Below are 20,919 nucleotides of genomic sequence, written 5' to 3' on the forward strand. Positions count from 1 at the left end.
AGAAAAAAACTAAAAGAAATATTGAGAAAGATAATTGTTGAAGGATGAGAATTGTTGGTAGAATTTTCTTTTATAATAGCCAAATTTTGAAATTTCTGTAAAGTACAGATTTTGGAAGAAATCTTGAAGTTTTCTTATACGTTTTGTAGTTAAGGGCATGCTTGTTCGGGCAATCCCCATGCTAGTGACCTGTTATAACAAATTAAATGAATATGACAACAATTAAAGCGTTAAGATCAATTTTGAATGGGAAATTTAATTTTTAAAAATTTAATATTTGAAAGAAATGTGTAAACAATAGTTTAGGAAGTTCGTAATATTTTCAAATTAAACCAAGGAAATGAAAATGATATACAATTACATACCCACCACACCAATTCTATCTCTACTCATGAAAGCCTCAAAATCCAATTACTAGATTGGCAAATGGCATATGTTATAGACTTAAATAAGAGCCTTTGAAAGACCATAGGTCTTTTAAGTATACCACATGCAGTTCCTTGTTACATAGGGAAAACAATCACTTTGCGCGCAGAATTTTTTTATTTTATTTTTGTTTATACTTTGATAAGAAATACACTCACACCCCTTACACCCTATGTAAGGACTTGAACCTTCAACCCACTTTGAAAGACGAGCAAATACTACTTGACTACAGCCTTTGATATTGCATACAAAGTTTAAAAACCAATACCAAAGTCATATCAGCATGCATTTGCTTCATCTGGCATGTAATGTGAGACGCTCATTTTACCCAAGAAAGTATACATAACATATGGTGTTGTTTGCAGTTCATCATACCAACTTCACAAAAATTTGTATAATACTTGGCTATGATCAATACATCTACATAAAAAATTGTAGGTATACAGTTTACACATGCACAAATATCACCGTCTTAAATGATATTGCACATAGGTACAGTGACTTCACAGCAAGTAGAGTGTTGAACATCGGTGTTTTTTCTTCTTTCGAACCAACCATAACAGGAAAGATTGACTCTACGGTCTTTCAATTGAGCACAAATCTTTTACCTGATTACTTTGAAGTTGAAACTCTGCAAGTGTTCTTTGTATTAAACCATCTGGCATGATGCCGTCTCCTAACATACGGTCATACAGCATCATGGCATCGGCTAATCGTCCAACCTTGCAATAACCACGAATCAAAATCCCATATGCTATTACATCAGGCAGTAGTTGGCTGTCCAACGCACAACGAAAGGCAAGCGACGCTTCCTCCACTAGTCCCCTTTTGCAAAGGCCATCAATAAGGATGCTGTAACTCACAACATTTGGAGAAATATTGTTCCTGAGCATCGCTTCATGAAGATCAAATGCATTTTTCATATTATAGGACTTAAAGTAGCCATCAATTAGACAACTATAAGTGAACACATTTGGTTCCGGGCCTTTTTCCAGCATTGTGGAAAATATTGACATTGCATCATCCATCCTACCTTCCTTACTGAAAGCATCAATCAGAATAGTAAAAGTCATGGCATTTGGTTTTGTTAGTCCACATTTCAGTGTTTCAAAAAGTTGAACTGCCTCACTCAACATTTTCAAAGAACAGTAGCCGCAGATCATTGTATTGTAAGTCACAATATCAGGTTTTGGTCCATATTCAATAACCTGCCTGAACAGTTCAAATGCGTTTTTCAAACAACCTTCCTTGAAAAACATATTAACGAGAACATTGTATATGTCAATATCAGGACTTACTCCATTCTTGAGCATCAGCTCAAAAATCTGTAATCCGGCTGCTAGATTTCTTACTTTGCAGAATCCATTAATGAGAGTGCAATATGTTACAACATCCAGTGAGAAGCCCCTCTTCAACATTTGGAAGAAAAGCATCAATGCAACATCCTGTCTCCCTTTCTCGGTGATACCTTTCATAAGCACTGTGTGAGTAACTACATCCGGGATTATATCATACATGCTCATTTGGATGTACAGCTTCATAGCATCCTTTATTCGTTTCAATCTACAAAAGCCATCAATCAAGGTATTAAAAGTCAAAACACTAGGATTTAAACCCCTCTTGACAGCCCGGTAAAAGAAACTAAGAGCATCATCTATCCGCCCTTGCTTGCTAAGACCATTTATCAGCACACTGTAAACGATAATGTCAGGAACATGGCCCTTCTTTACCATCTCCTCATATAAACCGAACCCATCTCTCAAATGACCTGATATGCAGAAGCCATGAATAAGACAACTATACGTTAAAACAGATGGCTCAATACCACGTTTCACAATCTGACAGAAAATGCCACAAGCCTCAAGAACCCGATCTTCCTGACATAGACCATTTATAAGTATGCTATAAGTAACCACATTTGGTTCGATTCCTTCTTTCAGCATTACACTATATACTTCAATCCCCTTTTCCAGATATCCAATTCTCACATATGCATCCATTATCGAGCTGAAAAGCACAACATCCAACTTAATGCCTCTATCTAATGCTGCCGATAGAAGGCAGTGTCCCTCCTCCAACTTCCCAGCCTTGAAAAGCCCATCAATGAGAATACTGTACATAATTACATCGGGAACTATACCCTTCGCTATCATTAGATTATACAGATCAAATGCCTCTTCCAATCTCACCTCCTTACAATATGCATTAATCAATGTGCTAAATGTCACCAAACTCGGGTTTGGGCCTACTTCTACCATTAACGAAAATAAATCAGAAGCAACTCCTATGTTATTATGCTGGCAAAGACTTTGAATAATCTTATTACAAGCAACAACATTAGGAACAAATCCTCTCTGAATCATTGCTCTGTGAAAATGTAAACACATTTCAACCTCACCCTTCTTGAGGAAAGCATCCATTACAAAATCATACACATTAAAACATCTACTCTGATCTTCTCTCAACCCATTGCCTATTTCACCACACACATCCAAAATAACATCTACATGCTTCAATTCAACCAAAGACCTCAACATTGTACACATTACAAACGGCTTAAGAAAAATACCCATCTTACACATCCGAAAGAACATGTCAACAGACCGATCAATCATCCCAATTCGACAATAATTTTCGACTAAGAAGCTATAAACAGTGGTAGGATTCGACTCATAATTCCTAAAACCCTCGTGAAACACACCGAAAACGTCATAATCCCCCAAAACCCAGACTCTTTTATCGAACACCTGGCGAGCTTGATCGAACATTCTCTTACTAAGCAGTACATGTACAATACTACAGAAAGACCGAACACTGTGATTAAACCCTAGATAATTCTCGGACCATTCGAAGAACTGGATTGCTGAACTGGGTTTTGAGCGGAGACGATAGAGGATTGATTCTACGTGGTTGGGTTGGAGTTTAGAGAGAGAAAGAGGGTCTAGGTGTTTGAGGTTCCCTTGGTGAAATGCGTCTGTGATTTGGTCCATTATAGGGGTTTCTGATAATGCAGAGTGAAAGTTGATGGATGAAAACATGAATAAGCGAGAGATTGAGATGGGTTTGAGCAGAGAGAGTACCTTTAATGGTGCAGAAGAAGCCGCCATTATTTGAAAATTTTGAACTAACCGTTGGAAGTTCCATATATTCGAGTTTTGGTTTGCTTGAAGGTCACGAGAGGGTTTCGGTGCATCTGCTTGGAAGAGTAGAGAGAGGGAGAGGGGGAGAGAGAGAGAGAGAGAGAGAGTTCAGTTAGAGCCCACTCTGAATTTTCTTTTTCTTTTTCTTTTCCTCTTATTATTTATTTTATTGATCAATTTTTATTTTTGTTTATTTATTGACCGAGTATTTATTTGTGTCCATTCTCTCTTATTTGGCCGGTGTAAGAGAACGACAAAACAAAAATATTACTCGTACAACGACCTGTAAATTTAGTCCCAATCTTTGTTAGATAAAAATGATTTTTTTGCCACATTTTTAGTCGATTGATTTTAGTTATATATGTATATACCCTTCTAATATATTTTTAGAGATTTTGTGCTCCAATATCTTATGCCCTATATTGTAGTTGATACATCATTTGTTCTCTCGTAGGAGCTGGGATTTTTTGTGATACAACACGAGGATATGTGAGTGAGATGAGTTTCATCGGATGAGATTCTTTGTGATATAATACAAGGACACGTGAGTGACACGAGTTTCGTCGAATGTGATACAACACATAAGTTTCTTTTCACCGTGTATGAACTATGTTCAAATGTGATATAACATAGAGAATCCTTCCGGTAGATATAGGAATTCAAAAGACATTCATTGTTGTCTGATCCGAGATGAGTTCCATCGAATGTGATACAACACAAAAGCTTTTTTTGACATGAGTTTCGTCCAATGTGATACAACACATAAGTTTCTTTTCACCATGTATAAACCAAGTTCAAATGTTATATGGCACAGAAAATCCTCCCAGTGGATCTAGGAATTCAAAAGACATTCATTGTTGTCTGATCCATAATACCATCAAGTAACCACTGAATCAAGGTACTAATTCTTAGGCAAACTCCATTTTTTTTCTTTTTGCTAGCAATTAGCCAAGCTCATTTAATTGCTAATTTTTTTTGAATTCTTCTAATACCCTCTGTGCATATCAAATGCTGCCTTACAATGAAGTTTCTGAAGAAAAATAGTTTATTTGTTAATAATATGTTGAGAATTTATTTTTTTGTTATAATTTATAAAAATCCAACATTAACATTCTTGATTTTAATTCCTCCTTTTACTATATTTTCTTGGCATTTGGAATAATGTATTTCCTCCTGTATTTCACAAGAACCAGTTACAAACATGCAGGTAGCTTCATATGACCTTACCACATCAAAATGCACTCCCAGGCAGGAGAGAGAGAGAGAGAAAAAGAGAGAGAGAGAGAGAGAGAGGAGCCATTTACAAACATGCAGTTAACTTCATATGACCTTATCACATCAAAATGCATTCCCAGGCAGGAGAGGGAGAGGGAGAGGGAGAGAGCCAGACAACGAACAAATTCAAATAATATTACGATAGCAACAAGTCTGCACAGCTTATTATTAATCATCTGCCACAAGGATAATAATTCCATAATGAAAATTCACATCCAACTGAAATAATTTGCCACATAAAAGAAAGAATAGAAAAAAGGCATGTCCTATTGGGATCTAATTTCCATAATGCCATTCCTCTGCATCATTCTAATATTCAACAAACACTAGAGAGAACAAGATGTATTCTGGAACCATCAGTAGCACAAAGGGAAGTGAGAGGATCAAAATTTAATAATCCAAGTCCTGACTGATGCCTTGATACCTGGCCCCTCCTTGCGCATTTTACCTGATTAAAGAAAGACCAATGAGAAAATATAAATGAGACAATATAATAAAACAATTATAATAGGTATATGTATTAAATAATGATTCATGGAATATAACTTCAACGTGTTTTCCCTTTCCAATCTCTTCCGATAAGAAAAATAAATATCAAAAGGAAACTTCTGTTTTGTCAAATGTGAAAATGGGCAGGAAAAATTCTATTTTTTTTGTTTCTTTTCTCACTGCCGGTAAGAAGCAGAGGCAACATACACAATAAAAAAAACAAAAATAAATAGAGAGAGCAGGAGAGAAGAAATATAATATGAAATATTGGGGGGAGAGAGATTTCATGTGGCCGAGACCCTATTCATATGGGATTAATGTAAGATGATGATGAAGTGCAGGAAGGATTGATGCAGTTAAAACAGACCATAGACTGCTTTAGTAATTAGTCTGGGTTATTCCTTAATTCTAAAAAATCCCTTGTCTGCTTCTCTGGGTGAGCAGTGGAGTAAAGACGGCACCTGTCCACTGGTTTTTACGAACATGGTACTTTAAAAGTCACAAGGCAGACACACAACAACAGGAGCACATATATTGGAACAACGATATATCAAAGTTGACAATTAGGTGTTTGAAGTTTTAAAACTTTTGAGGTCCTACAGCTAAGGCACTATATATGGTAATTAATAATCCTTGTAACAAAACAACATGGCAACAAAGAAATTGTTTGCTTAAGCAAATTGACAGTTCTATATATCAAACCCACGTTTAAGTCTCTACTAGACAATGTGTTAGGAGCAATTACAGAAGCAATGTGATAATGTAAAAATCAATTTAAAATGGCAGAACATTCACTAATAAGGTCAAGGACTAGCATCGAGTATAATAGAAGAAAGGGGCAATAGAATTGAAGTTCCACCAAAAGTATTACATACGAATTCAGCTATGAAAGAGAACAAAATTAAACTATTACAACCCATTAAACTGCTAATGAATCAAATATACAAACCCATTAAACAACAATGCTACTGACCTCAACCAAAACTCTTATGACTTGCCCGACTTGATTTCAGCCAATACTAGTTTAGTCTATTCCTCAATCAAGTCAACACGCATTAGGTATAACTTCATTTCATCAATCTGCAAATTTCTCCTCCATCTTCTCTGCCTTGGCACTTCCAATCAAACCCATTCCTTCCTTCAAGAAGTTCCTCCCAGACTCCGACAACCCGTGGTTTCTCCACTGCAATGACTCATTTAATCAGGGATACATGGACAAAAAATCCTCTCCACTAGCTACGTATACACCACCCCATATCTTCTTTGAGAGCTCGAATGACTTGTGCTCATGGGGCTTAGAGAAAACCGGATTCTTGCCTTTTTTTCTGCATTTTTCCTGTACTTTTTACTCAACGTACTGATCTTATCTGTTAATTGCTTCCTCGATGGATCGATATGAAGAGACTTTTTGATAAAGTCATGAAAGGCACCCATATCTATGTATAGGTAATCCCCTTTACTTGATGTGTACTCGACCATTTCCTTCAAGATTGCAATTTCATCATCCTCGCTCCAGAACCTACCAAAAACAGAAATATTCTCTTCGACAGATCCATTCTCTTGATGGCCATTGTCAACCTTTTTCTTCTTCCTCTGCGGCTCCAGTATCTCATTTTGTTCCGTCTCTGCAGGACGTTTCACAGTAGGCTTTGAGAGGGATTTCGAAGAGGGGCAATCAGATTTAGATTCTGAAAGAAACGCTTCATCAGTTCTGCTGGTTTGGATTGGATTTTTGGACAGCTGGTGATCTCTTGTCAAGAGGCGGTGACATGGGAGGACTCTTTCCCCCTTTTTCTTCATCCTCTTCAGCTTCTTCTTCCTCTTGATAAACGATGAAAAAATTACAGCCACCACCAAAGCCTTTTTTTCCCGACTACTTGGGTGAGCTACATGAATCATATATTTCCATTCCACTCTATCTAAGGTTATGGCCTCAGTCAAACCATATGTTATCGTATCCTTCCTTACTAACTCTATCTACACTAACTTTGAACTACCACTTCCCCCCTAGTACTAACCCCTTGGGACTATGTCACTCTTCCTTACTAAGAGGATCAAATCTTGGACTTCAATTGGCTTTCCTTTGCCAGGTCCAACTAGTGAGGTTAGTTCTATTTCCCACTCAAGTGTCTTGGAGTCCAGTTTATATTCTTCCAAAGAGGGTCATTAAGGAGGTTGAATGGATTTTAAGAGTCCTCCCATGTCACTGCCTGTTGACAAGAGATCAACAGCTGTCCAAAAATCCAATCCAACCAGCAGAACTGATGAAGCGTTTCATTCAGAATCAGAATCAGAATTTGAATCTGATTACCCCTCTTCCAAACCCCTCCCAAAGTCTGCTGTGAAACATCCTGCAGAGACGGAACAAAATGAGATACTGGAGCCGCAGAGGAAGAAGAAAAAGGTTGACAATGGCCATCAAGAGAATGGATTTGTCGAAGAGAAGATTTATGTTTTTAGTAGGTTCTGGAGCGAGGAAGATGAAATTGCAATCTTGAAGGGAATGATTGAATACAAATCAAGTAAAGGGGATTACCCATACACAGATATGGGTGCCTTTCATGACTTTATCAAAAAGTCTCTTTATATCAATCCATCGAGGAAGCAATTAACAGATAAGATTAGTAGGTTTGAGTAAAAAGTACAGGAAAAACGTAGGAAAAGGCAAGAATCCGGTTTTCTCTAAGCCCCATGAGCACAAGTCAATCAAGCTCTTAAAGAATATATGGGGTGGTGTATACGTAGCTAGTGGAGAGGATTTTTTGTCCATGTATCCCAGATTGAATGAGTCATTGCAGTAGAGAAACCACGGGTTGTCGGAGTCTGGGAGGAACTTCTTGAAGGAAGGAATGAGTTTGATTGGAAGTGCCAAGTCAGAGAAGTTGGAGGAGAAGTGGTTAAATTTGCAGATTGATGAAATGAAGTTATACCTAAAACGTGTTGACTTGATTGAGGAACAGACTAAACTAGTATTGGCTGAAATCAAGTCTGGCAAGTCATAAGGGTTTTGGTTGAGGTCAGTAGCATTGTTGTTTAATTGGTTGTGCATACTTGGTTCATTAGTAGTTTAATGGGTTGTAATAGTTTAATTTTGTTCTCTTTCATAGCTGAATTTATATGTAATACTTTTGTTGGAACTTCAATTCTATTGCCCCTTACTTCTATTATACTCGATGCTAGTCATTGACCTTATTAGTGAATGTTTTGCCATTTTAAATTTATGTTTACATTGTCACATTGCTTTTGTAATTGCTCCTAAAACATTATCTAAGTAGAGACTTAAATGTGGGCTTGATATATAGAACTATCAATTTGCTTAAGCAAACAATTTCTTTGTTGCCATGTTGTTTTGTTATAAGCAGTGTTGTTAAAGGCGCGCCTAGGCTCGAGGCTCAGGTTTAGCGCCTGTTGTCATCCCAGGCTCACTGATGTTTACTAGGCACGTGCCTCGGTTGCGCCTCGTCTTGTTTGTGAGGTGCACCTAGGCGCACCTCATTGATATTTGTTTAAAAAAATACGATTGTCCAATTTCTTAAGCCAAAAAGGGTACTTTTGGCAACTTAATAAACAAAAAAGAGAGCTTAATCATACGATATAAGGAACTTTTGTTCAAAAAAATAAAAAAATAAGAAAGCCCAAAAGTCAAAGTGTTAACCGAACGACGATAGAATGAGATTATGAGACGAAGACGAAACCCTAGTTGCAGAGATGAACAACGAAGCCATGTCAATTCTTTCTTTTCTTTTCTTTTTCTCTCTTCTCCTCTAGATCTCTCCTCTCTTCTTATCTTTGTTTACATCTCTCTCTTCGTCTAGTTCTCTCATCTCTCTGTCGTCTTTTTTTTGCTCTGTTTTTATTCTTCTTTTTTCTTCTTGTTAAGAATTTTTTTTTTTGGTTAACATATTTATTTCTTTATGTGCTTTGTTTTGCCATTCAAAAAACACATTTTGCTTTGCCTTTCAAGAAAACAAATTTGTGCTCTGTTTTATGGTTGTTGGATGCTTGTATAGTTGATGGATTTACTTTTTTATATTTGATATTAATTTTTAGAATATTGATATGACTTATGAGATATGAATGTTATTATGGTAGTTTAAATTTTCAATTGTGCGCCTCACTTCACTCAGGCGCGCACCTCGCGCCTAGGCTCCAAAGGACCTTTAGCACCTTGGTGCGCCTTGGGCCTTTAATAACTATGGTTATAAAGATTATTAATTACTATATATGGTGTCTTAGCTGTAGGACCTCAAATGTTTTAAAAACTTACAACACCTAATTGTCAACCTTGATATATCGTTGTTTCAATATATGTGCTCCTGTTGTTGTGTGTCTGCCTTGCGACTTTTAAAGTACCATGTTTTTACGAGGGCCACCTTCCCATAAGGTATTTGGGGGTGCCACTGATTGCTTCAAGGTTGCAAGTTGCATTGTACAGACTTGGTTGAAAAAATTATAGCCACCACCAAAGCCTTTTTTTTCCTGTCTGTTTGCTACATGAATCCTATATTTCCATTCCATTCTATCTAAGGTTATGGCCTCAATTAAACCATATGTTATCATATCCTTCCTCACTAACCCTATCTACACTAACTTTGGACTACCACTTCCCCCCAGTACTAACCCTTAGGACTATGTCACTCTTCCTTACTAAGAGGATCAAATCTTGGACTTCAAATAGGCTTTCCTTTGCCAGATCCAACTAGTGAGGTCAGTTCTATTTCCCACTCAAGTGTTTTGGAGTCCAGTTTATATTCTTTCTTTGAGTGGATTTTAAGAAGATTCTTTTGGAAGGCTAAACTTGCATGGAATAGGTTTGCTTACCTGAGAGGCCAAGAGCCAGAAAGCATGGATGCTTCCCCAGGGTCACCATGGTAGTATCAGATACGTATCTGATACAAACCGGATACATGTCCAATACAGCTGGAAGTATCTGAAATTATATATATATATATATATATATTAAGTTGGATAGGGCTAGAATAGAGCAGGATACTTCTCGGATATGACTGGGTAAAATCGTAAATATTCTTATAAAAAACAAGAGTCTAATTGTAATAATAAAAAAGTTCATTGTTTAAAAGAAAATAAAAAGAAAAGGACTTAAAAGCCGAAATAGATACTAATTGGCACTCATCAATGCAATGAGAGAAAATATAGAGAAAAAAAAAGGAGAAGGAGAAGAAGAAGAAGAAGAAGAACAAGAAGGGACATCTGGTGTCTATTAAGGGACCGATTAATTTGGGTCCTTCAAGTTCTAGTGTTAGGGTTTTTCTTTTTGTGTTTAATTTAATTGCCTCTTTATTTATGAAAATATCGGTGATTACATTTACATTCATAATGTTATGGAAAACTAATAATTTTTTTTTTTTTTTTTTTTTTAAATATAAAAATTTAATATAGTATCATTTTATTGTCGTATCTTTCCGTATCCGTATCCGTATCCGTACCCTGTTTTTTAGAGTTTCACCACATCCGTGTCGTGTTGTATCCGTATCTCGTATTTGTATCAGTGCTTCATAGCCTAAGACTGAAGGGGGAATTGGCATCAAAGATATTGAATCTTGGAATGTTTGTGTGGATAACAGCTCTACCTTATGGGTGCAATGGGTTAAATCCCAGTTTTTATCTAGAAGAAATCTGTAGAATTGCAAGGCTTCTGGTGACCCCCCTTGGAGACAGAAAAAAGATATTTAAAATGAGTAAAAAATGCAAGAAAGCATGTCAACCATATTATTCTAAGTTGATGCAGATTATACACAAATCACAGGGCACCAAGCACATAGAAGGGAAACTGTAAAGAATGATGTACCTGTATAAATTATCCCCAGCTAATATATCTCATCATCAGGGATATCTGGTGTCAAGAATTTCCTTGGATCTTTGCTGATCTCCTCATAATTCAGTGTACCTTTCACCTTTTCTGGGACAGGGTAAAGAGGAATAATGCTATCTCTATCAATAACCCCATCAATTATTCCATATTCAACTGCTTCAATAGGAGACATGTAACGGTCCCTGTCAATATCTTTCTGAACTTGTTCATATGAGCGACCAGTAAAAGAAGATATAATTTTCGTGATGTTATCCTTGTTATGCATAATTTCTCGAGCTTGAATTTCAACATCTATTGCTTGCCCACTTGCTCCTCCAAGAGGTTGGTGTATCATAATCCGTGCATTGGGCATTGCAAAGCGCTTGCCTTTGGTGCCACCACCGAGGATTATAGAAGCTGTTGACGCCGAAATGCCCAATGCAACTGTTGAAACATCGGCCCTCACAAGCTGTACTACGTCATAGATAGCCATTGTAGCACTGATAATAACAACAAAATCAAATCAGTTAATAATAAAAGTGGGAAAGAACAAGTACTTCCAATAGTTCACATTCTCCAAGTAAAAACATGAAATTTTACTCTCTTTTTTTTGTTTCTTTTTAACAAGTCTTGACATTAAATTTCAGATGTATATGCAATTACTTTCAGTATTACTGGTTCCTTCAATTTCAACTGCGACATTTGATTACTATATATTCGTTCTATGTAGTCTCTGCAATAGAATTGAGTTGTATTATTCTTATTTATTTATTTGTTCCTTTTTTCTTTATTTCTTTTCTTTCTTTTTTGGTCCAAAAAGGATAATTTGGCATGTCCTCACCCCTGTCAGTGTCATCTTTTTAAAAGTTTGATGCATAGGCATGCCACATCAAATTGGACTCCCACTTTTTTCCTTTTTCTTTTCAAATGAAGAATCAACACACCCGCTAGCCACTTTGGACTCTCGGATGGCTTGCAAACTCCGGATGCACGCAATCGCCACAAACCATAGTAGTTTTGATGTGTCGATGACTCCGTATATTTTTCTCACGGAGTGTCAAGTTTTGCATAATACAGGTGCATTGGGATTGTGGAGCTTACAATGAGAAATAAATTAATACACATCAGGAAATGAAAATCTTAATGCAGATATTGGAGGATAGTGTATGATTGGGTGTGATACAATCATTTTGTGAAGTGAATGGTATCAAACACTACATCCCTTGTACCTGAACACTTCAATAAAAAGATTTTTCTTAAGAAAAGAATAACCATTAATTCAAAATTTATTGGCACAAACCTTAACAGAAGAAATACCATTAATTCAAAAGTTATTGGCACAAACATGTGCAGAAGCTTCTTAGTCCAAGGTACTTTTGATTGTTTATTCGTGTCATCAATCCAACCATATCTCAGATTTTCGATTTCAAACCCCATTAAGATTTTATCAATCAAACCCTTCTCTTTGTCCCTTCCTAACTATTTCAATGCTTTTGGTACACCTAATTCTAGATCAAGAGTACTTGTCAGGAAAAAAAATCTACATCGAGTATATAACAAATCCCTAAGCTCCTATATGAACATCTCTTAAGCATTCAACACTCAAAAAATATTGAAAGTTTACCAGCAACCTATTAAGACAATTAATGTTCACAGATCTTTTAACAAAATGCCTCAGCTATGGATGGATTAACATATTACATTTAGGGTAAGGTTCCACTATGTATGTTATTTACAAATCATATTAGTTTAATTGATGAGACATAGCTGTTAAATTAGAGATCTAGAGAGAGGCTCTAAAATTAAGACATTTAAGATAAGTAAAACTATATGAAAATAGAACTACATGGAATATAAACTTCTGTAAAACTAGAAATAAAAGTGAGGACGTAGTGAAGATCGAGGGACTAAGAATTAAAAGTCAAAACATTTTCTTTACCTAGGCTTGAATATGCACAAAGGTGGAAAAATTGGAGAAGGCGCTAATCACATAACTAAAATGGGATAAGTTAAATGGGTGACTACTTCAGGCGTGTCGTTTGATGGCTTATGCCTCTAAAATTGAAAGGTGAATTCTGTAAATCAACTATGGGACCAATCATACTTTAAATTACAGGATGCTAAGGCTAAGAAATAACATATTCATATATTGAGTGCACCAAAAATGCGAATACTGAAATGGATGTGTGACAGACAAGACAAGGAAGGATAAAATTAGAAATGAATGCAGTCGTGAAATGGTTGAAGTAGCTCCAATTGGAGGTAAATAGGAAGAAAATTGGTTTGGCCATGTGCAGCAAGTTAGCTAATTATTGAGGACAGTGCTAGGAAAGAAGGAAAAAAGAAATAACACAAATAAGTTAAGATAGTAAAAAAAATATACGGTACCATGTAATTAGACTGATGCTATGACCTAAATTGGGAAACATGATTAATGTAGCTGACCCTGAAAGATGGGAAACCGGCTTTCTTGAGTTGAGTTGGTCAACTTAGTTCTAGACTTCTGGCGTCATCTTTCTGAAGGTTTAGGGCAAGACTATTCGTTATATGTGAATTTTTTTACTTTCACATGGGACTTCAAACCATAGAAATGGTTTCACTTGGACATTTATAGGTTCCTACCCAAGTAATTTGCACCTGTGGTCAATGTAAATTCAACAAGAATGATCCTTTCTTCAGAAGTAAAACTGATATATGTTTGTAGGCTAGGGACTGCTCTAGATCACATGTTATTTGTTCATAATACAAGGAATAGAAGAAATCTTCCAATGCCAATACTGACAACATTCATTCAAGTGGTGAACTATCAAATCCTTGGAAGATTTCATAAGATACTAAATTAAGGTGACAAGATACAAGTGAGGTTCATCCATTTCCTTAGGCAGAATGTGCTTAATCTACTTAGTCATTTCCAGAAATTGGTAACTATGCCAACCGAAAATCCTATGAAACCAAGGCATAGTAACAATGATGAGCACATTATGGATGTAGGTTGATAAAGAGAAAAATATGGGGAACTTATGCATTATTGATGAAGTGGGTGGTGTGACTACAAGGATAAAGTACTGCTTTATTTGAGGCTGTCCTTCCAACATATTCAAAAGCAAAAAAAAAAAAAAAAAAAAGAAAGGGAAAAAAGAGCTTAGGGAGGCATGTATAATTCTTAATCTTAAGCCATTGATATATAATGGTTGAGGTAAGAACTAGAGAGGATTGTCCTTGTTCAGTTTATGACAAACAATCTACTGAAATATTACCACAATTTAGTGACTATCCTTCCAACGTAGTTAAAGTTAAAAAATCCAAAAAAAAAAAAAAAAACAAAAAAACAAAAAAAAAAAGGAAAAGAAAAATAGCTTAGGGAGAGGTATATAGTTCTTAAACCATGCATATGCAAAAGGTTGACGTAACAACAGCTGAACATTGTTCTTGTTCAGTTTCTGATAAACAATCTACTGACGTATTATCATACTTCTATTAGACGGGTATTCAGTGAGCTAGACAAAGTAAGAAAAAAAAATAAAAATAAAAAGTGGCCAACTGACCACAATATTAACATGAAGGCAGAACACAGAGCTATGGCATATGAATTTATTAGTGATAATGACACCATCTGATTTTTTTTGATAATGACACCATCTGATTTTTTTTTATAATGACACCATCCGATTAGAGGGATAATATGTGCACCGAGCCAACAACTTACACTGAAAATAAACAAGGATAATTGTAACTCATAAACTAGCTTAACGGGATGGCAAGAAGCACATTGAAGGTCAAAACACACTGTACCATGGTCTAGAATAATTTTGTACTTCATATGGTACAAAAAAATCAACAGGAAACAAATGTCCTTATGAAGGCTGCAAGCAAGATTTAGATTGTGAAATTGAAGGAAAGCTAAAAAGGAGGAATATGATGCATCTAGAAAGTGACAAGTATTGTCAGCTAGACAGATCTTTCTCACGACTGTTATTATCCTTAAATGAATGCTAATGCCTTTGCACTTCATTACTGTAAAGTTTATACATAAAGTAAATGTTATCCATCCCCAATTCAGTTGCTTGTCTTTCAACTAGCTGGATCGTTAGAAACCCAAAAAAGAATGGGCTGGTCATTGACCTCGGATTTACAGTGATTTGACAGATTCCAAGCTCCAAAACTCTCAAATAAAAATAAAGTATTACAGCTCCCTAGACAAAAAGCATCAGCATTCAAAATCAATTCGTCAACAATATTTTCTCAATAAGGTTGGGGTCTCCAACGTGCTCCTTCCTTGGGTGAATAATTTGCATTGGAAGATGATTTCATCAGTAAATCCATTCAAAGCTTTAATGCAATCTAACATTGCCATTTGGTCCCCATGGGCAGATAAAACTTGGTCTTATTTGGCCTTTGAGAGTTGTTATTTTGGACTCTTTGAGAGTTTAGAGGCCCTATTTGGCCTTGTGTAGCTTTTGATGGATGTGTTCCCCTTTCGAACACTCTATACAATTTTACTTGCCAAAAAAAAAAAAACTTGGTCTTACCTCATAGGTTGGTCTACCATAACGCTGATACTGAACGAATTCATCATTTGCAGCACCATCACCCTTTTTTTTTATGGTACTCTGACCCCTTACAAAATTTGGGAGAAAAAGGACACGTTATATTGCCCTAGGAGGAACCATCTCCTTCCCCAATACTCTCATTAATTTCCTATATTGTGTTCCTTAGGCTCTATGATGCTACCCCATCCACTTGACAATACCCTAGGTTCAAGATCTTGTTAAGCAAATTAGTCATAGCAGGTAAGTGTGCAACCATAATAGACATCCAAAACTCAATTTAAGTACCATTCAGTCCTAAGCCTTGCTTCTTTTCTTTCTTTTCTTTTTTCTTCTTTTTATGGAAAAGTTTGCTTATTTACAAAGCCTTTCTTCTTCAAAGCTTTTTTTACCTCATAACCAAATACTCTCACAAAATTATTGGAGATTTCTTTCAAACTGATTATAAATTTAGGAGTTCTCAAGTGAATAATAAAAGTAAGTGTGTCTATGTTTTGCCCACACGGGCAACTCAACTGGTAAGGACATCGGGGGTACTCCCCCTTATGTCTCTGGTTTGGGATTTTGCCAAAGGTGAGGTTTGGGACTTAAATGATGCACATGGTTTGCGGGTGATAGCATTCATCCGAAGTTTGCAAAGCATCCGAGAGTTCAAAGTGGCTAGCAGGTGGGTCAATTCTTCATTATCAAAAATAAATAAATAAATAATATCTATCAAAATAATCACTATTAAAAGAAATAACCCTTGGAAGTCGTTATCTGTATATAAAACTTGGAAGGACACAGGATGCCACCCCTTTTAGGCAAAGGCATGTAATAAGATTTACCTCGAAATAACCTATGAACTATCCAATGGTCCACTGGCTCTGAACGGCCCTTATAAACCCAATCTAAAGCCATAGAGTACCTCCAAAGGCCTGCAAAAGAATGAAGATTCTGTGTAGAGGACGTAATCCCATAAGTCCTACATTCCCCAATAGTGAGTCACAAGTATTAATCCACAACAGCTAATATATCTGTGCACATCTATAAACATAACTCCTCCCGAAATCAAATTTTCAACCATCAACCACCACTTTATTATCCTTGTTTCTTTTCTTTTTCTTCTCTCTCTCTCACCTTTTTTTTTTAGATAGATAATTTCCTTGAAGTCTCTAACATCTCTCCTATTAATAAGGAAACTCAGATTAGAGATGAGAGATTCTTGACCTTATAGGCTATCTAACTCCTCAACTTGGGTACCTCCCACATCCAACGCATACATGTATCTAGATTCACTTTGAAACTAATGTTGCCTCAAAACTTCAAATAGTGCATCTAATAATCCTCAGTTATTGAGTAGTAGGTTCCCACTGCTTAACCTCCGTACTACACAAATTTTGAATCCTATTTGGTCTCTTTTGACGCTCCTTTTTTTTTATGTTTTGAGTTCAAATAATCTCGATAAATCCCCATGTTGTTCTCATGACCCTCATCATTCAAATTATGTTGTCTATTGAAACTCGAACCATTGATTTTCTTTTCATGTCAAATTAAATTACTCATAACAAATGCAGAATAATAAGTGCTCAATGGAATTGTTAGATGTAAGCATATTTAAGATTCAAAACCTTCTTACAAATCCTCTGATTTTATCCCCTACATATATGCACCATGCAAGCCCTTTGTTCCTTGTCCAGAAGTCCATCACATAAGGTAGGTGTTAAGAGGCCATATCAAATGCTTGTTCTTACAAGGATTATAATTAAATTTCCAAAAATAAACAAAAAGATAAAGAAAAAGGAAAAGGAAAGGAAAAGAAAACAAAAATAGCTTCCCAGGGCAATATGCGAAGCATGAATGCATGTTGGAATTTCAGTTTTCTTGTATCAGGTTAGTCTTTGGACACTTCGCTCTATTACTGTTTCCATAGTTTTCAAATGACTAGTTGTTAGTTCTAAAACATAATAGTAGTTGGAGTTTTTATTGTTTCCCTTACTCATATATGCCACAAAAAACTACAACAACAATCAAATATTTTCCCAACTACTTGAGGTCGGCTACATGAAATTTTTCCATTCCACTATTTAAGGCCATAACCTTAGTCAAACTACATGTTATCATGTCCTTCCTTACCAACTCTACCTATGTTAACATTGGTCTTCCTTTTCCCTAGTAGTACCCCCAATGTGGACTATATCACTCTTCCTAACTGGCGCACTTAAAGGTCTTCTTTACACATGTTGAAACCATCTTAACCAATTTTCTATCATTTTATCTCAAATTGGTGCTACTCCAACCATCTCACAAATATGAATATGTTATTTCCTCACTGTCCATCCCCAAAAATACATCTGGTCTAATAACTGTTCAATAAAACTTCCCTTTCAATCTTAAGGGATACCCACACAATATGCTAGATGCACTCCACCATTTAATCCATTCTGCTTTGATTATATGATAACATCATCTCCAATTTCTCCGTCACTGTGAATAATTGAGCCTAAATAACGAAAATGTTCACCTTTTGTACCTCTTGATTCTCAATCTTCACTACATCCTCATTTGTATTTCTAAATCTATAAAGTTACACTCCATTTATTAAGTTTTATTTCTACTTATATTAAACCCTTCTAGTTCTAGAGTTTCCCACCAAACCTCCAATTTGGCATTGACTCCTTTTCTAGTATCATCGATTAAAACAATATCATCCACAAATTATATACAACATGGAATCTCATCTTAAAGTCAGCTCATCAATAATCAAGGCCAAAAGGCATGGGATAAATTTTTTATTTTTTTAACAAGGCAAAAAAATAAAAAATAAAAAAATTGTTGCCTCTTGATGTAAGCCTGCAATAATGGAAAATTCAGATGTTTCCTCTACAGTCACCCTAACTATAGTCACACAACCATCATACATGTCCTTTATTGTGTCAATATCCCTTTGTGACTCATTTCTTTTCTAAAACCCTCCAAATTACTTATCCAAAAAAAAAAAAAACAAAACCTCCATACTAGATCTTCAGGTACCTTATCATAGGCTTTTTCTAAATCAATAAAAATCATATGGATATCTTTCTTCTTCTCTCTATATCTTTCCATTATTCTCCTCAATAAGTAAATAGCCTCCGTAGTTGACCATCCTAACAAATTAATTTTTTGACACTTCAGTCTCTCATCTTAGGTGTTGTTCAATCACTCTTTTCCATAGTTTCATAATATGACTTATTAATTAAATACCATGATAAATTGATAATTATTACAAATTTGTATGTCTGCTTTATTTTTATATATAGGTATTCAAATACTTTTGGCACCACTGATCAGGCATTCTATTAGTTATTATTATCTTATTAAACAATTTTGTTAGCCAAGACAAGCCATCCCAAACACACCACCCCCACCACCCCCCTCAAGACACTTCCAAACCTCAATAGGAATGCTATTGGACCTTAAAGCCTTTCCTGATTTCATCTTCCTTGAGGCATTTCTAATTCCTTGACCCTACGAAAAATATGTTACTCCTAAGGTTACTATATTCTTCTAAAATGGTTTTTCTTGCCCTTCCAACATTTTTCATGGTTTCTACAATCTCATGGAACAACACAAGCAACCAAGATAAGCCATTACAATCCACACACACCTCTCCAGTGCCCGATTTGCTTGCCACCATGTCCTTATTTTATCTCATTTCTTCAAATTCCTCATAATCTTCATGAGAAATTGTTGCGAAGATCTCCTCATCCTTCACTGCAATTTCATGGTCCACCCCCTTGGTGCACCACCATGGATCAGTATTTCAGATACTTTTAACAATTAAATTTATGGCTACTGAAACTATTTTACGATTCTATCTACCAGTAGAGGACTAATATTTAACACCTTCTTTAACTTTTTTCCAAACTTTCTAATTCCTAAGCCCTAGCAAAGCTTCTAAACAAGGACCATTCTAGGGCAAAACCACAATTGATGAACTAGAACCCTCCTTCCCTCCAAAAAAAAAGAAAAAGAAAAATGATAAAATCAATAGATATAGTGCACAAGTTCATATTTAAGCCAAATATTTTAAAACTTCACACTAGAGAAAGCAATTAATCATTACCCTCCAAGATATCTTAAGTACCGAACTTCTGGAAATTGGAATCGTATATGAAGATTTTACACAATCCTCCCAAAAATATATAAACTTAAAAGTGAAAACTAATTATAATGAAGGAAAACACAACACATATATGCATAGTTGCATGCATAGAAAGCAATTTACAGATACTCACATGGCCACATCAACTGATACGAAAAACTAGCTTAACATATTACACATATACAAAACACTATATGATCATAGAAATAGGCAATAAAATCAAATTGACCACCAAAATCACATGTACATACCTCAGAGACCCACCGGGCGAATTGACGAAGAGTCTGATATCTTTGCTTGGGTCTTGTGCATCCAACAACAGTAACTGACTGATAATGGCGTCAGCAACGAAATCGTCGATGTTGTTGCCCAAGAACACGATCCTCTCCCTCAGCAACAGCCCCATAGCGTCAGTTTCAGCGCCTCTCATGGCAGTGGCCGGCGACTGTGGAGCGGATAAATGGAGAGACAAATGAGGCTCTCTGAGCCCCAACCCTAGACTACCTAGGGCATTGGAACTCGTAGATGATGAGGTCAATTGCTGAGAACCAAGCGAGCATTTCAAAGATGATGATGATATATAACGTCGGACAGAGAAAGAAGGGGGTTTAGGGAGAGAATTACGGAGTCTGAGAGATCCCAATGAGTAGTAGGGAGAGAGAGGGTGAGGAGAAAGTGGAGCTGAGATAGAGAGCAAGTCCATGGTCTAGTGAAGCAACAGGAGAGAGAGAGATGGCTAAGGCATGAAAAATTATAGTTCACTGTTATAAACCCACTTTCATGAAATTACAATAACACCCATCACTGAGGATTTGACCGCCCGCCCCAGACAACCCTAAAACTGTCACTTCGCAAACCTCTTTCTATTGTGTATGACACTTGGGTCGGCCCATTTACTTACTCATTAGCCCATGACAATAGTGTATCTATATACAGATATGTATGTTTAGCTAGCTATCTCGCCCCCTGGACGGTCACCGACTCTAGGGTTTTGAAGCTATAGCAAATGTGCTGTAAAATTTCAAACAAGCATATATATATTCTATGAAAAGGCACCAGTTTTGTAACTTATAAAATTTTTCTTTTTATATATTTTTTATTTTTAAT

The 20,919-nt window shown here is 36.1% G+C and overlaps 3 protein-coding genes across 3 annotated transcripts; 1 reads left to right on the forward strand and 2 right to left on the reverse strand.

Moving 5' to 3' along the window:
- Positions 1 to 727: 727 nt before the first annotated feature.
- Positions 728 to 4,035, reverse strand: LOC132303670 (putative pentatricopeptide repeat-containing protein At1g31840). Its single transcript, XM_059801028.1, has one exon. It carries the CDS (start codon positions 3,531 to 3,533, stop codon positions 1,002 to 1,004), a length of 2,532 nt encoding a protein of 843 aa, XP_059657011.1. The 5' UTR covers positions 3,534 to 4,035; the 3' UTR covers positions 728 to 1,001.
- A 922-nt stretch (positions 4,036 to 4,957) lies between these two features.
- Positions 4,958 to 20,550, reverse strand: LOC132303671 (ATP-dependent Clp protease proteolytic subunit 4, chloroplastic). The gene is made up of 3 exons (XM_059801029.1): positions 20,064 to 20,550; positions 11,140 to 11,642; positions 4,958 to 5,289 (listed from the first exon to the last, which is right to left on the reverse strand). The coding sequence occupies exons 1-2, from the start codon at positions 20,513 to 20,515 to the stop codon at positions 11,159 to 11,161; spliced, it is 936 nt and encodes a 311-aa protein (XP_059657012.1). The 5' UTR covers positions 20,516 to 20,550; the 3' UTR covers positions 4,958 to 5,289; positions 11,140 to 11,158.
- Positions 7,510 to 7,968, forward strand: LOC132305221 (probable transcription factor At1g61730). Its single transcript, XM_059802894.1, has one exon. The coding sequence runs from the start codon at positions 7,510 to 7,512 to the stop codon at positions 7,966 to 7,968; it is 459 nt and encodes a 152-aa protein (XP_059658877.1).
- Positions 20,551 to 20,919: the final 369 nt, after the last annotated feature.

This window comes from Cornus florida, unplaced genomic scaffold, assembly GCF_030987335.1.
Source record: "Cornus florida cultivar Cherokee Brave unplaced genomic scaffold, ASM3098733v1 CherokeeBrave_3.0.0_Hap2_Chr04, whole genome shotgun sequence".
NCBI classification, from domain to species: domain Eukaryota; kingdom Viridiplantae; phylum Streptophyta; class Magnoliopsida; order Cornales; family Cornaceae; genus Cornus; species Cornus florida.